Here is a 17,828-nt window from a genome sequence, read left to right on the forward strand (position 1 = left end):
ACTTAGATATTGAAGGCCTTTTTGTGTTATATTACATGCAGTGTTGCAGACTTAATTATTCAACAAGTCACAAAGATAAGTAAACCTTTTAACTCATTTGTGTGACTTTGTTACTAATTTGTTGGAGTGTTGTAGAACCTTCGTTCTCCTATCCTGTTACATGACCCTGGGGCATAGCTATGTAATAGTGGCAGGGAGAAATTGTCTTAGCGGTGTACTGCACCAGAAGCCGTTTCACGAACCCACAAACTTAGCCTGCCGTAGCAACAGTGGCAACTCGGCCTTCACAGCAGTAACGACGAGGCCTTTACAAAAGTTGGCGACGAGGGTTTACAAAAATTATTATTATTATTATTCTCATCTACGAAATTTGTACGGAACCCTGAGTGATGGAGATCTACTCGCACTTGTCCGATTTTCTTAGGTAAACTTTACCCCGATGGATTACGTACATCAATACTCTTCGTGATATGACTTCACTGATTACAAAATCAAGTGAAATGCACGCTTCGGGTAGCCAAACAGCTAGTGATCATCGATTTGGACGAGCAAGAAAATTAATGTTTCGTACAGGTTGCAATAAAATTCCAGGAAAACAGAACTTTACGACACAGTCAGGAACGAGTGCTCTGTGTAGGTTGGTGGTGCGCTGAAATGATTACAGCTACGTACGTCTACGACAATAGGCGTCGTGCTAAAAGCCAGGCAAGACAAAAGATTTTCGTAGTGACATTTCAGTTTCAGTCTACCCGCTATTGGCGAAAATTTTTGATAGCTGGCATTTGATTGTGCTTGGTTAAGTCTGATTAGGTGCTTGGTTCGAATTCACGACCAAAACAAAAATTTATGCTGTGTCATTTGAAGTTTAAACCAGCGCACACTTTGTTACTTGTGATTGAAACGATGTTTAAGATCATTCATAATTAGTTGCTAGGAACAATAGTTGCTCGATTCGAGGCCCAGGTGTTAGTCCAGTACAAATTCGATATAATGTCAAGTTCATATTTGCTTTTTAAAATGTCATTTACTGTAATAAATGGTTCAAATGATTCTGAGCACTATGGGACTCAACTGCTGAGGTCATTAGTCCCCTAGAACTTAGAACTAGTTAAACCTAACCAACCTAAGGACATCACAAACATCCATGCCCGAGGCAGGATTCGAACCTGCGACCGTAGCGGTCTTGCGGTTCCAGACTGCAGCGCCTTTAACCGCACGGCCACTTCGGCCGGCTGTAATAAATCTCAGTTTACAAGCGTAATGACTGTGTCACCTCTGAAATCGTATTTTCTGATTTTTCCTTTATTGTGATGTTAATTTGTATCTATATTGATAAGTATACAGCGCAGTTATTCCTTGTGGTCGCTTGTAGTAATCATTTTGTTCAGTCAAACTGGTGTACCGAAAAGAGAGCACAAGACCTGCAACCTGCAAGACAGTTTCGTCATGTGGGCTGCATACGAAGAAGGCGAAACGCAATTCAGGTCGTTCGGATGCTGTTCAGCATGACAGTACATTACTCATGCATCTGCCTGTGAAGCTGTTTACAACTGGTGCAACTTCCGTAAAGTTAGTGCAAGACGTGTGCCAACACAACTCAATAAGGAGCATAAGCGCAATCGTGTGAGGATCTGTCACTCGTTACAATTCTGTCATGCTAACAGAAGAATAAGGAGCATAAGCGCAATCGTGTGAGGATCTGTCACTCGTTACAATTCTGTCATGCTAACAGAAGAATAAGGAGCATAAGCGCAATCGTGTGAGGATCTGTCACTCGTTACAATTCTGTCATGCTAACAGAAGAATAAGGAGCATAAGCGCAATCGTGTGAGGATCTGTCACTCGTTACAATTCTGTCATGCTAACAGAAGTAAATGGTTTTGAAACGAATCGTCAGTGGAGATGAAACATTGCTTCATGGCTTTGAATTAGAGAGTAAATGCCAGAGCGTGAAGTCAACCACAGGTTTCTGGACAAAGGGAAAAAAGTCAACAATCTGCAGGAAACATGATGCCCACAGTGTTTTTGGGAGCACATTCTTGAACATTACTCGGAAATGTGGTCCTCAGTAAAGACTCACATTACAGCGATATGCTTTGGAATGTTTTGAGCCTCTTTATTTTTTTGGTCCGCTTAAAGATGAATTAAGATAGACATGTATTTATGATAAATAGGTCCTTGGGCAAGACGTGTTTTTGCGGACTATAGCACGGGAAATTGTGTGTCGATTAACATGCACAAATGCCATTTTAGAACAACTATCGAACTAAAAGCCTAAGACGCAGCATTTAAAGTTTATTGCTTAGAAGGGAATGGTCCAATCCGACTTGTCGATGCATACCCTGAAATTTTTTATACAGGAAGAATACGCCGAAAGAAAGACCTTGTCAAGATTTTAGCTGCTAAGATATACTACAGGCTTTTTTAAGAAATGTGGAAAATTACCAAATTAGTAGCTCACTAGGCGGCTGTAGGCATGTACACCCTTACCGGAGCACGGACTGCGCATGCGCAACACGGCAGGCCCATATCCTTGGCTGAGGGTGCATCGGCAAACAAATAACACGACACGGCGCGTTCATACACTCCTGGAAATGGAAAAAAGAACACATTGACACCGGTGTGTCAGACCCACCATACTTGCTCCGGACACTGCGAGAGGGCTGTAAAAGCAATGATCACACGCACGGCACAGCGGACACACCAGGAACCGCGGTGTTGGCCGTCGAATGGCGCTAGCTGCGCAGCATTTGTGCACCGCCGCCGTCAGTGTCAGCCAGTTTGCCGTGGCATATGGAGCTCCATCGCAGTCTTTAACACTGGTAGCATGCCGCGACAGCGTGGACGTGAACCGTATGTGCAGTTGACGGACTTTGAGCGAGGGCGTATAGTGGGCATGCGGGAGGCCGGGTGGACGTACCGCCGAATTGCTCAACACGTGGGGCGTGAGGTCTCCACAGTACGTCGATGTTGTCGCCAGTGGTCGGCGGAAGGTGCACGTGCCCGTCGACCTGGGACCGGACCGCAGCGACGCACGGATGCACGCCAAGACCGTAGGATCCTACGCAGTGCCGTAGGGGGCCGCACCGCCACTTCCCAGCAAATTAGGGACACTGTTGCTCCTGGGGTATCGGCGAGGACCATTCGCAACCGTCTCCATGAAGATGGGCTACGGTCCCGCACACCGTTAGGCCGTCTTCCGCTCACGCCCCAACATCGTGCAGCCCGCCTCCAGTGGTGTCGCGACAGGCGTGAATGGAGGGACGAATGGAGACGTGTCGTCTTCAGCGATGAGAGTCGCTTCTGCCTTGGTGCCAATGATGGTCGTATGCGTGTTTAGCGCCGTGCAGGTGAGCGCCACAATCAGGACTGCATACGACCGAGGCACACAGGGCCAACACCCGGCATCATGGTGTGGGGGAGCGATCTCCTACACTGGCCGTACACCACTGGTGATCGTCGAGGGGACACTGAATAGTGCACGGTACATCCAAACCGTCATCGAACCCATCGTTCTACCATTCCTAGACCGGCAAGGGAACTTGCTGTTCCAACAGGACAATGCACGTCCGCATGTATCCCGTGCCACCCAACGTGCTCTAGAAGGTGTAAGTCAACTACCCTGGCCAGCAAGATCTCCGGATCTGTCCCCCATTGAGCATGTTTGGGACTGGATGAAGCGTCGTCTCACGCGGTCTGCACGTCCAGCACGAACGCTGGTCCAACTGAGGCGCCAGGTGGAAATGGCATGGCAAGCCGTTCCACAGGACTACATCCAGCATCTCTACGATCGTCTCCATGGGAGAATAGCAGCCTGCATTGCTGCGAAAGGTGGATATACACTGTACTAGTGCCGACATTGTGCATGCTCTGTTGCCTGTGTCTATGTGCCTGTGGTTCTGTCAGTGTGATCATGTGATGTATCTGACCCCAGGAATGTGTCAATAAAGTTTCCCCTTCCTGGGACAATGAATTCACGGTGTTCTTATTTCAATTTCCAGGAGTGTAGTTTGTGAAGCTAATTTCAGTTTTTGTTCATAGTTTCTCTCAAACAATTGTCCGCTGTTAGTGTTCACTCAGATCTGCAACTCATTTAGCCATAACAATTAGCAGTTGCTTTTGAGGCAGCACAAGTGTCAAGAATGGAGCTGAAACTGAATTGATATTCCTTGTGGCTAGCACTCAAGTGCAAACGCGGTTCTGCTTTATAAAATCTTAGTGAACTGTTTGAGTGGATGAAAGACTTACACTGGTGTCCAAAATTAAGGCAACAAACGGTCAACAGATGTCCGTACGATAGTGTTCTGCGCGGTTGTATTCCAGTCAACGGACAAGCACGCCAACCATGACGTCAGGGCACCTGTCAAACGGAGTAGTGTTTGCTGGGCAGTCCCACAAACACAGTCGCTGTGTACACAGACGGTGCAGTATGCCACAGAGAAGACGCCTAGCAGACGCTCTGCAGTAAAGGGCCATAGAAATAACGGAAACAGGACAATCGCAACTTGATGTGGCCCGATGGCTTAATGTGAATCGTTCTGTTGTTTCTCGGATATGGTGACAGTTTATTGAGAGCGAAACTGTATCCTGAAGACCAGGGCAGGGCCAACCACGTGTGAAATCGGAAAGAGTGGACCGTTAATTGGCCGTAAGGGTGTGACGATACCACCTTAGTACTGCATGGCAACTGGCATCTGACTTCAAAGCACCCACTGGACGTTTTGCATCGAGGCAAACGCTGTAGAACAGGCTTCGGCAGAGTAGTCTTTATTGTCGAAGGCCTGCTGTACGAGGTGCGGCTAGAAAAAACCGGACTGATGCTGGAAAAAACATTTATTTACAATTTCATGTTATCTCCTTCAATGTACTGTCCTCCTCGGTCTCTACACCGCTCCATACGAATTTTCCACTGTTCATAGCAATGCTGCAGATCATTTTCGGTAAGTCCATACATTACTTCCGTCGCTTTTTCTTTTACTGCTTCAACAGTCTCAAATCTAGTTCCTTTCAAAGCTGACTTGACTTTAGGGAAAAGAAAAAAGTCACAGGGGGCCAAATCAGGTGAGTAGGGTGGATGATCTAAGACGGGAATGTTGTGTTTTGCCAAAAACGTCTTCACTGACAACGCACTGTGAGCTGGGGCATTGTCTTGTTGAAGGATCCATGACTTTTTCTCCACAAATCGTTCCGTTTTCTCCATACTCGCTCACGTAGGGTAGCCAGGACGCTAATGTAGTAATGCTGATTCACTGTTTGTCCCTTTGGTACCCAATCAATGTGCACAATCCCTTTGATGTCAAAAAAACAATCATCATTGCCTTGAATTTCGATTTTGACATTCGTGCTTTTTTTTGTCGTGGAGAACCAGGAGTTTTCCAATGCATCGATTGGCGTTTAGTTTCGGGATCGTAAGTAAAAAACCACGATTCATCGCAAGTAATAACATTTTGTAAGAAGGTGGGATCACTTTCAATGTTTTCCAGGATGTCAGAACAAATCATTCTTCGGCGTTCCTTCTGTTCAATTGTGAGACACTTTGGAACCATTTTTGAACACACTTTGTTCATGTTGAAACTTTCATGAAGAATCTGCCTAACACTTTCCCTGTCAACTCCTGTTAACTCAGACACTGCTCTGATTGTTAAACGGCGATCTTGTCGAACAAGTTTACCGATTTTTTCAATGTTTGCATCAGTTTTTGCTGACAATGGTCTGCCAGTGCGAGTGTCATCACTGGTGTCTTCGCGGCCATCTTTAAATCGTTTAAACCACTCAAACACTTGTGTTCGCGATAAACAATCATCGCCGTACACTTGTTGTAACATTACAAACGTTTCACTTGCAGATTTTCCTAGTTTGAAACAAAATTTGATGTTAACACGCTGTTCTTTCTGTACACTCAACATTTTCCGACGCACAGACAAAACGTCAACTACTTAAAACAGACGCCACGGGCAGACTGAGTGCAGGAGGCAGATGAAACTCGAGCAGTAGGCGGAGCGAGAGTCACGTGACAGGCCACGCGACTTTCAGCCTTATTGCATTTGTTTTATTGTTTCACCAGTACTAGTCCGGTTTTTTTCTAGCCACACCTCGTATGTGTATCTCTAACGCATCTTCACAGAGGAAACGTCTAGAGTGGAGTCATCAATATGCCACATGGGCCGTCGAACAGAGGGCCAATATTCTTTTCACACATGATTCCCATTTGGTCTGGAGAGTGGTTCTCGACGGAATCACACCTGGAGGGAACGTGGAACACGATTTCGGGACCCAAATATTGTTCAAAGATACCGATATCGAGGAGGATTCTTAATGATGCGGGCAGGGATTATATTGACCTCTCGAACGTCTCTTCATGACTTTGTAGGGGTGAATCGGCAAGGTTTAACTGCTGTCAGCTGTGGTGACGAGATCTTGTGACCTCATGTACGGTTGTTACGAGGTGCTGTGGAATCAGACTTCGTACTGAAGGAACCTCATAGACCACAGCTGGTTGATTCTTTCTTGGAAACGGAAGATACTGACCGCCGGGCGTGGCCTGCTAGCTCTCCCGATTTGAGCCCCATAGGGTACGTCTGGGATACACTAAGGAGACAGGTTGCATCACGTCAGCATCCACCAACCACTCTCCCAGACTTGCAAATAGCTCTGCGGGAAGAATGGCCGCTATGGCTTCAATATGAGACTGATGACATCCTTTACAGCATACCCCGTCGTTTATCAGGCCTGTATTGCTGCCAGATGTGGTCACATCCTATAGTGAGCACATTAGCCATTTGTGGGAACGTGGTGCAAACCTGTAAAGTTGGAAAAAACGAAGAACATTTTTGTCTACCGTTATGCATGTTTCAGTTGTTTACGTTCTCCATTCATTACATTGCTTCTACTTTACTGTCACCTGTTTATAGTGTTTTCTGGTAAAATAAAATCAATCATGCAAAATTTCCTTTTGTTGCTTTAATTTTGGACACCAGTGTGTATGAAGTAAGAAATACGTGTCAAAATGAAACTCGCAGATCTATGAAAGAAAAACAGTCCGTAGGATTTACTGTACAGGGTGGTCACAAAGTCCCATTACCCCCATTAATAAATAATGTAAACACCTAAACTTGAATAAAGAATCTTCACAAAATTTCTTTAGAGCTGTTTTCTTCAGATATCAACAATGTAGAACTGCTCGTGACAAGCAGTGCACCGGAGGTCTACGAGACTGGGCCCTCCAAATTGCTATCGAGACGAACATTGCTGATTTCAAAGCTTATTCAACCTGGTTAAAAGCAGATGCAAGAAATCGCAAAAGAACGAACTTTACTTCAAGTAAAAATGAAGAGGAGATGTCCGAAAGAACAGACACCACATCCATATAAGTATGTAGTTCTGGCAATAGCCATGACCTCCTTCTTCTGTGCGGATGCACACATATTCCCCGAATTCTTACGGGACTTGGTAAGAATGTCTCCCACGAGTAATACGTGTGTTGGGGTGGGACACTACGAACGTAGTGTGTGGACATACAAGGTGAGAATGTGGGTCTCGCGGGAGGCGTGCGCAAGATAGTCCCTGCAGTCGCACAATCCTCTGTGCCCTCGGTGGCTCAGATGGATAGAGCGTCTGCCCTGTAAACAGGAGATCCCGGGTTCGGGTCTCTGTCGGGGCACACATTTTCACCTCTCCCCATTGATATGCATCAACGCCCGTCAGCAGCTGAAGGTATTAACACAATTCTAAAACAAGGAAATGTTTCAATCTTACTAAAATACAAATTGGTCATGAATTATTATATGCACTCTGCTACGGGAATTGTTGTAAAATGATGTGTGTGTGTGTAGTAAATACATTTCAAATATTAAAGTCACGACTGATGTAAGTCATCTATAATTTAAAATGAACCTCAGCCTTGATTTATTTTCCTCTGGTCACCTTTGTAAGAATTACGTATGCAACAGTTAAGCTATTGCAGTAGACTGCTTCCTATTCAAAATATTTATGATACGTGACATTATTGTATAGATTAGCTGCTTCAGATTTGCTTGTGTTACTCCGGATGTTAGCACTATGTGGCGCTACGCTCTCTTCTCACGGCTGATCGCAAGCTAGGCACGAAGGGCTGTACAAACAGCTGTCATAAGCGATTATTCGGCCGACAAAAACGACTAGCTTCAACAGTTTAAAAAAGATACTTGCAGTGTGTCTTAGCAGGTAAAATTTGGACAGTGCATTTCTTTCGTTTTATTGGTCCTGCGTAAAAAATTTCAGAGTGGGCTTCGACATGTCAGATGGGACCACTGTCTTGTTATTTTTCTTTTGTTTACTTCTTTGCAACTTGTTCCATTACAATATTTGTAATACTAAATTCCCTTGCTAAGCGCTAAGCGTAAAGAACTTTGGTGTATCATTTGTAACTGAATGAATTTATGAGATGAAAAATAAAACGAACTGAAATCATTGAGGTATTCAACAAGATTTACCAAGATCATAACGAACAACCATATTTTTTAAGCAGAATAAGAGCTGAGATTCATGTCATGAAATAGTCTGGTTTTCAATTCTAAAAAAAGTCATATTGTAACCAGAAGCGAACTTGTAAGTTGAGGTATTCAATGGACTGTATTGACCACACAAAATTTACCTATATTAATATTAAGTACAACAGTTTCGCAAATAATTTGCCTTAAAATGAAAGTCTTAAATAATATTATTGGCTAATTGGTTCATGCCTGTATTTGATACTAATGAAGCTACATATACTAACTACTACATAGTTTACTTCTCTTAAAATAGAACTTTCAATACCTAACGATGACAAAACATTGAGCCTTCTCTGCTATTATGAAGATTTGAGGCCTTTTTTGACCAACTTCAATCTTAAAAACATTTTCCTACTGTTCTTTGTGATCTCAAGTGGCAAGTAAGTTCTTACAGCGACATTTATATTAAGAAAGCAGTGAGTGACGTGTTATTGTGGGGCCTGATTGGTGCGAACTGATATGCTTAAAATCAGCCTTCCGTGGAATCAAATTCACATGAAACAGCCAAACTTCCACCAACAATTCTCTTAAAAGTCTTGCGATCTTGCCAAAAGAAGTGCCATGTGTTTATGTGGGTACCTCTGGGGATTTCATGTGACGGAGAGCGAAGACTGAGAGGTGAATGCCAACTCGTATCAGCTTGTCCACTGCGAAATTCCGCTGAATAAGCCAATACAAAATAATTACGTCTCCACCTTATACGACTGAGGGGTCTCACAGCACAGTATGTTTTTAATTATAAATTTTTGTGGTGCTGACCACTAGGTTGCAGTCTGGTTTTAGTGAAGAAAGAGATGAAAGGAGTGAGCAGTGTTTAAACGTCGGGAGGCTTCCGTAGGCACGCAGTTTCGACTGCTGCCAACATTACGTAGCTGACTGTTGTACAAGGTAGCCATTGTCGTCTGCGTCGTTATTGTTTTGCGCTGTGCTGTTCTGCATGTTTTTATTTTGCAGTTGTGCTAAACATTATCAAAATTAGTGAAGAGGCAGCTGCTGGCCCATCTCGGGAGTCGCCAACAACCCCTACCGGTAGGCCTAGGGTTAGAAGGAAACCAGTATTACGTAGCGATGCTCGCAAAATTATATTGCGTGTGATTGATGGCTGTGAAAGGGAAAGGGAGCAGAAAAAATTGCTTCACCCCATTTACAAATCTTCAGTGAGAGCTGCTACATACACAGGACAAAGCATGCGTAACATTGGAAGATTCAAACAGTTTTCCAAGAATCGTCGTGGCGTATCACCACAAACGCCTGGCAAGAAAAGGTGAGTTTCCATTTCAGATATTTTGTTCGCGATCACTTTGAAGGAGCCCCCTATTTCATCCGAATTACCTTATATTTCATTTTTCCTTGCTACCGTATTGCTTTTTATGGAAACACCACTGGTTACTGTATTATTTCGAAACACATTCATATTACAGTACATTTCCAAATTCAAAAAAATACATGCAGTGCAGAAGGCATTTTCTTATAAATCTTTCTCTCTCTTTTAACTTAGGAAAAGAAGTGGAGAAATCGAAATAATGATCGATGATTTCATCCAGCGTGTCATTCGCGACACGATAGCGGAATTTTATTCAGTGCGGAAGATTGTGCCGAGCCTGCGAACACTGCTTCCAGTTTTGCACGACAAAATAGGCTGGAAGTGGAGTATTGTCTCGCTGAGAAAAGTACTTTTGTCTATGGGATTCATATGGCGTAAGGTGGAAAACAAGAGGAATGTGTTGTTGCGTGCCTTGTCCCCCCCCCCCCCTCCCCCCCCCCGTCAACTCTGCCGTCTTAGAGTTAACATACTGAACGTCGCTTGCTGCTCAACTGAGATACTTGTCTCTAAGGGTACTGGAAAACTAGTGCAATGACAGACTGATTGCACTGACAGGCAGGTTGTTTGTCCAGGAAAATGGTGCCATTATAAATTTCATACTGATATTGTACTAAAGTAGAAAAATGTTGTGCAAATACTGTTTGATTTATCTTCATACTAAATGCATACATCCATATTCAGCAAGGATGCACATACTCTTACCTTTGATTATAATAAAACCATCATCATCACCATAATGACCATCCTTATCATCTTTTCCGTTGTAGGTCTGCTGCAGTGAAATACAATAAGGGAGCACACAATACAGGAGAGGGGGACCGATACGAGGAGAGGGTGCTGGCCCTGGTGTTCCTGCGCTGCCTGAGGCGCGGGCTGATCTTCCAATTGTCTGCCAACAACGGGGATGCAGGCAAGTTCGACGATGTGGTCCTGGTGTGGCGACCTAAGGGACACCCTGAAGCGCGCATCATGTTCATCCAGCTGAAGCACAAGAAATCCGCGTTCATCCACAGTACCGCATTGTTGTCTGGGGCCCAGAACTGCGACTTTGGGCTCAGTAAGTACTGCACCTCCTACAGAGAAATTAGCGAGTCACTCGAGATGGGCAGACTCACATTCGTCTTGCTGACGAACGCCTCTCTGGGTGACAGCAGCCTCAGCTTGTTGGAACGCCAAGATGTGGACAGCACTCCAGAACTGGAGCTGCTACAGGCTGGTGGCAACATTTACAGGCTCAACCCAAACAACGAACAGGTGTGGAAAGCAGTGGGAGAGAACACTGGCTTCGTGGAGCATTTCTACTTGCTGTGCCAGCAGAGGAATTCCGTCCAAATATTGAGTGACATTGACAAGGAGCTGGAAGAGTTGCTGGGCGCTGGTGACCTATGCAGATCCATCAGTGACAGTTTGTGCGAGAGCATTAGGAAGTGGATGAACAAGCGTAAGGGAGAGTGTTTGACGAGTGCTTGGAGCGATTGGCAGGCACTTGTAGACAAATACGTCAGGACACAGGTGACCGGGTGCAAAGCGTTGACCACCAGTCTCGAGTACCGCAGTGTGGCAGATGTTCGAGACCACGTGGAGTCCTGTAACCCAGCGTGGGTGAGGCCTCTAGAAAGAGGAACAGCGGCTCTCTCTGCTACAAAGATCCACCAAGCCCTGGTTCACGAGACACACATCATGGTGGATTTGGAGCGGTTCCCAGACCTCCGGCACCAAATTCTCTGCTGTTGGGGCCCATTTTGCCGATGGCTGGTACGTTTTAGCATGATAATAGTATGAAAGACATAGTTTTTTAAAAACTTTGTACGTACTCTTCTCTTTGATGGCATCAAAGAAAATACTTCATATCACAAATCATGACAGCTGTCATGAGAACAATTGAAAGCAGCATCAGATAGTAGAAAGAGCTGGTGGCTTTGGAGTCTGAAGGCACTATGGGAGAGGTATTGTTCAATAGTGACAAGTGCTTGGTCATTAGAGATGTTGGTGCATAGGGAGGTGGCATGAACAGTGACGAGTAGGGATCCAGGAGGTGAAGGGGTGGAGTGGTGGAAAGTCAGTGAACGAAGTGTCTAGTATCTCTGATGTGGAAGGCTAGGTTTTGGGCATTTGGTTGGTGGTGCTGGTCAACAAGAGCAGAAATTCTTTCAGTGCAAGCACAATAGCTGCAGTGGGGCATCTGGATTTGTGGGTTTTTTGGATTTTGGTAAGGATGTATTTTTGGATTTTGGAAAGCATGTGGAAGGTGTGTGTGTGGTGTGTCATTGGGGTATGGTGAGAGATTCTGGTAAGGGCCTATGGATTTCAGTGAGGATGGAAGTTTGTGTTAGACTTCTAGCTTCTAGAATGGGAGCTCTCTGAAGGAATCAGTTGGCAGAGGCTTTCGATTAGGTAGTCACTACAACTCACCATAACAGTGATAGATCTTTCGTCTTCAGATAGGATGATTAGGCCTGGATCTGTTTTCATGTTGTGTATGGCTGCTTCAAAACTGAAGCCATCTGGATTCTGTACCACAAGCTCCTCTGAATGACAGAGATGGGAGTTAACCTCATAACACATCCTCCACTCCCATAATCGTCCTGGCTTCAGTCCCTGAACCTCCGCCCAATAGTTCCTCCTGTCATCCCCTGCCAATTCACATACCCACATCGCTTTCAGCGTGTGTCGCTTCACACCAGAGGCTACAGTTGTGCCAGGCCATATACCTGCCACATCACCCTCCCACATTCCTAACTAGAAAACCAGCCGTGTACCTCAAAGCTGCTAGCCATCCAACCCCAGTCCTTCTCCCTGTCTCCCATTTCCCTCTCACTCCACCCACCACACCTAACATTACCCTCATTACAACCAATCCACCTACTGCAAAATAGCATTGGCACTGTTCGTCTAGCTGGCTTCATGTAGGGACATAGGTGTGTGTGTGTGTGTGTGTGTGTGTGTGTGTGTGTGTGTGTGTGTGTGTGTGTGTGTGTGCACATGTGAATGTGTGAGTGTGTGTGTGTGTATCTTTATGCATTGTTATCTATGTTGTCAAAGTATAACATTAAAAACTAGTAAGTTTTCTGTCTTTTGTGTGTGCCTGTCAGCAACTCAACACTTCTGCTTTTCGGACCACGGTCTCCTTTATGCATAAAGTATTTAGAAATACATATATATGATACATATGAACATTGATGAATTAAAACATTATTACCATGTGCTTAAGAGTGTACTGGTTCAGCCTTTGGAACTCAACGCAGCAGCGATTCTGCGTGACATGGATTTAACATGTCCTTGGAAGTTTTCTGGAGATTTGTGCCTTCGGATGTGAATGTGCTGGTCACACAGTTCCTGCAAATTAAGGCCAGTGGTTGTGGGTGCAGAGCTGGTGCCCAATAGCATCCAATATATGTACACCATACGATTCAGGTAAGGCAATTTTGGTGACCGAGATATGAACATGAGTTAACTGTCATGGTCCCCAAACACTCCAGCACGATTCTGGCTTTATGATGGGGAGAGCAATTGTGCTAGAAGATGCCATTGCCGCCTGGTAGGACATATGTCGACAAGGTATGCAGGTGGTCCACAATAATGTTTACGTAGTCCACAAAATGGCACGGTGCCTTTGATTACTGCTACAGGTCTCCTGCAGGCCCAGAGGAGTGTTCCCTTCAGCAGAGTACTGCCCCCACTGCTGTGCGACTGTGGTACAGCGCACATTTTACACGAGGCATACACCTGGATGACAGCTTATCAGGTCACGACCATCGACCTGGTATAGTAAGAAATGTGATCCATTCGGCAAGACTACACATTTCCACTGATCAACAGTGCAGTCTCGACTATCATGAGTTCATATCAAAGTTAAGGAATTCTGCTACCTTGGATGCCAAATAACCCATGAGACTGAAGCAAGGAGGATATAAGATGCAAACTAGCACCGGCAAAGAGGGCAATTTTGGCCAAGAGATGCCTATTGGCGTCAAATATAGACCTTAGCTTGAAGAAGAAAGTTCTAAGGATGCACATTTGGATCACAGCATTGTACAATAGTGTATGATGGATAGTGAAAAAATCATAAAGGAAGAGAATCGAAGTGTTTGAGATGCGGAGCTAAATAAGAATGTTAAAATTAGGTGGACTGACAAGGAATGAGGAGGTTCACCACAGAATCAGTGAAGAAAGAAACATATGGAAAACACTGGCAATAGCCAGCCGCGGTGGTCTAGCGGTTCTGGCGCTGCAGTCCGGAACCGCGGGACTGCTACGGTCGCAGGTTCGAATCCTGCCTCGGGCATGGGTGTGTGTGATGTCCTTAGGTTAGTTAGGTTTAAGTAGTTCTAAGTTCTAGGGGACTTATGACCTAAGATGTTGAGTCCCATAGTGCTCAGAGCCATTTGAGCCACTGGCAATAAGAAGGGACGGAGTGACAGGACATTTTTCACAACAACAGGAATAGCCTCTGTGATGGTAGAGGGGGGTGTAGAGGGTAAAAACTGTAGGGGAAGACAGAAGTTTGAATGCATACAAATTATTGCTTACATATGTCGCAAGCGTTACTCTGAGATGAAGAGGTTAGCGAAGGACAGGAATTTGCAGCAGGCCGCATCAAACCAGTCACTAGGACTCAAAAACAATTGCTAATGGTACTTTTAGTAAGTCACAATTCTTGTTTAGATATCCCTGTGGGTCTCTGATTTTACTCCTATTGCAGAGTATGGCCTGATAATGACCTAAAACAGATTGAAATCGGTCATCGCTTTTAAATAAATGTGTATATGGATCATGACAGAATTTTTTTTCTTATTAAAAATTAAGTCTTTGGCGTAATGCGAGCTTTATTTTGACAAATTTGTGTTAACACTACTGTTGTGTTTGGTCCCCGAAGTCAGTGTATTATAAGTATATTCTAGTTTATAATTATTGAATACTGTACATTAAGTAATGACTCTAGTCAGCACTGTCACAATGTAACAAATTTATTGTGTAATTCTATCAGAGTACGACTTCCTTATACATGTATGTGTGATACGGACCATACAGGTTGACATCAGGGCATCGGAGCTAGCACTGAAATAAAAGTTGAGTACCATGTTACAGATAAGCGTTTCCAACAGTAATGTTTGTTTGATGTAGGAATTTGAATTTGTTTTCATGTTTTGCCCATGAAATACACTCCTGGAAATGGAAAAAAGAACACATTGACACCGGTGTGTCAGACCCACCATACTTGCTCCTGACACTGCGAGAGGGCTGTACAAGCAATGATCACACGCACGGCACAGCGGACACACCAGGAACCGCGGTGTTGACCGTCGAATGGCGCTAGCTGCGCAGCATTTGTGCACCGCCGCCGTCAGTGTCAGCCAGTTTGCCGTGGCATACGGAGCTCCATCGCAGTCTTTAACACTGGTAGCATGCCGCGACAGCGTGGACGTCAACCGTATGTGCAGTTGACGGACTTTGAGCGAGAGCGTATAGTGGGCATGCGGGAGGCCGGGTGGACGTACCGCCGAATTGCTCAACACGTGGGGCGTGAGGTCTCCACAGTACATCGATGTTGTCGCCAGTGGTCGGCGGAAGGTGCACGTGCCCGTCGACCTGGGACCGGACCGCAGCGACGCACGGATGCACGCCAAAACCGTAGGATCCTACGCAGTGCCGTAGGGGACCGCACCGCCACTTCCCAGCAAATTAGGGACACTGTTGCTCCTGGGGTATCGGCGAGGACCATTCGCAACCGTCTCCATGAAGCTGGGCTACGGTCCCGCACACCGTTAGGCCGTCTTCCGCTCACGCCCCAACATCGTGCAGCCCGCCTCCAGTGGTGTCGCGACAGGCCTGAATGGAGGGACGAATGGAGACGTGTCGTCTTCAGCGATGAGAGTCGCTTCTGCCTTGGTGCCAATGATGGTCGTATGCGTGTTTGGCGCCGTGCAGTTGAGCGCCACAATCAGGACTGCATACGACCGAGGAACACAGGGCCAACACCCGGCATCATGGTGTGGGGAGCGATCTCCTACACTGGCCGTACACCACCGGTGATCGTCGAGGGGACACTGAATAGTGCACGGTACATCCAAACCGTCATCGAACCCATCGTTCTACCATTCCTAGACCGGCAAGGGAACTTGCTGTTCCAACAGGACAATGCACGTCCGCATGTATCCCGTGCCACCCAACGTGCTCTAGAAGGTGTAAGTCAACTACCCTGGCCAGCAAGATCTCCGGATCTGTCCCCCATTGAGCATGTTTGGGACTGGATGAAGCGTCGTCTCACGCGGTCTGCACGTCCAGCACGAACGCTGGTCCAACTGAGGCGCCAGGTGGAAATGGCATGGCAAGCCGTTCCACAGGACTACATCCAGCATCTCTACGATCGTCTCCATGGGAGAATAGCAGCCTGCATTGCTGCGAAAGGTGGATATACACTGTACTAGTGCCGACACTGTGCATGCTCTGTTGCCTGTGTCTATGTGCCTGTGGTTCTGTCAGTGTGATCATGTGATGTATCTGACCCCAGGAATGTGTCAATAAAGTTTCCCCTTCCTGGGACAATGAATTCACGGTGTTCTTATTTCAATTTCCAGGAGTGTATATTTGGAAGGTAATCCACATCGTAAATTATTCAGGTTAGTTATGATGGAGTGGGAAAGTGTATGAGTCGACATAATGTGACTTCCTACTAAATGTAAGCGTAGGCTTCCGCGGCCGTTGTCTTCTTCAATAAAATTCTTCAGGGTATCAGACCGCATCGTCATAATTTAAAATGCGTCAACGTTTCGGCCAGCGTTGCAGCTAGCCTTCATCAGGGCCTTACGTTAACTGCTAAATGAACACACTTGGTTCCTTAAATAGCTGCACGAGAAAACCGTGTCGTTACTTGATTGGCTGCAATAGCAGGGCTACGGAGCGGCGGCAGAGCCGTGGCGGCCCATGCAGACACGCGGAGAGCCGCAGTTAATGGTCGCGAGCACACAAAGCAATGGCACGCCGCAGCCGGCTTCTGGACAGTATGGAAACAGTGTGACGTCACAGCCATCACCTGTTCGCTATTCGTCCGTCTCCTCCAACGGGGTGCATTAATATAAAGACCAATAGAAAACACCTATTTCAGCCAATGACAGATAATAAAGGAAACACCAATAAAGCATACCTTTCACCCCTCCTCCTCTACCTTCTACAGCCAATCAAGTAACGACACGGTTTTCTCGTGCAGCTATTTAAGGAACCAAGTGTGTTCATTTAGCAGTTAACGTAAGGCCCTGATGAAGGCTAGCTGTAACGCTGGCCGAAACGTTGGCGCATTTTAAATTATGACGATGCGGTCTGATACCCTGAAGAATTTTATTGAAGATGACTTCCTACTACTTTCCAGATAATTCATTTTCTTGAATAAGCTGCTTCTCAAAGTCTCCTAATACTAGGAATTTCAGTTCTCTTGTATCATAAGTTTGGTGCAGCTAGCTGATGATGGCTGTCCCCCACAAAACCTCTTATTTCACTGGGAACAAATGGTGGCTCTTAGTGCCAATACATCTTATCGGGCTTTATCTTTTATCCTGGAAAGAAATCAAAATTAAAAATTGAATCGTATGAAGATAACTGATAGAATAACTCTATGTAAAAATTATTGGTGTGAGAAGAAACAAGAAATTTGAAGGCTCTTTTTTTATATTGAAGTCAAAAGTGTTTATATGTTGCACATGTTGCTGGGTGTGATCTGGTCTTTAATTTTTTATAAGAAGTTTTGTAGCCATGATTGCATTTTGAAATATTTTTATGTCCTGAGTGACCAATTTTGACTGGTCTAACTGTCATCTTCGGATGAAAATATTTTAACATACGATATTGGCTGCAAAAATTGTTATTTATCACTAGTGTATGTTTGAGTATACAAAAATTTAGGTGAGTAGAATTTCATATTTTCTGGAATAATCTTGCATGACCCATTTATAAAAAAGGAAAGTTTGAAAATATTTAAA

The 17,828-nt window shown here is 45.1% G+C and overlaps 1 protein-coding gene across 1 annotated transcript in view; it reads left to right on the forward strand.

The window, feature by feature from the left end:
- LOC124551067 overlaps nucleotides 1–17,828 on the forward strand; it is an 86,535-nt gene that overhangs the window by 38,532 nt on the left and 30,175 nt on the right. Inside the window, exon 3 of the mRNA XM_047125954.1 lies at nucleotides 10,623–11,610. Within this exon, the coding sequence (XP_046981910.1) occupies nucleotides 10,623–11,610 (988 nt within the window). The remainder of the gene's footprint in view (nucleotides 1–10,622; nucleotides 11,611–17,828) is intronic.

This window comes from Schistocerca americana, chromosome 9 (assembly GCF_021461395.2).
Source record: "Schistocerca americana isolate TAMUIC-IGC-003095 chromosome 9, iqSchAmer2.1, whole genome shotgun sequence".
In the NCBI taxonomy this organism is placed as follows: Eukaryota; Metazoa; Arthropoda; class Insecta; order Orthoptera; family Acrididae; genus Schistocerca; species Schistocerca americana.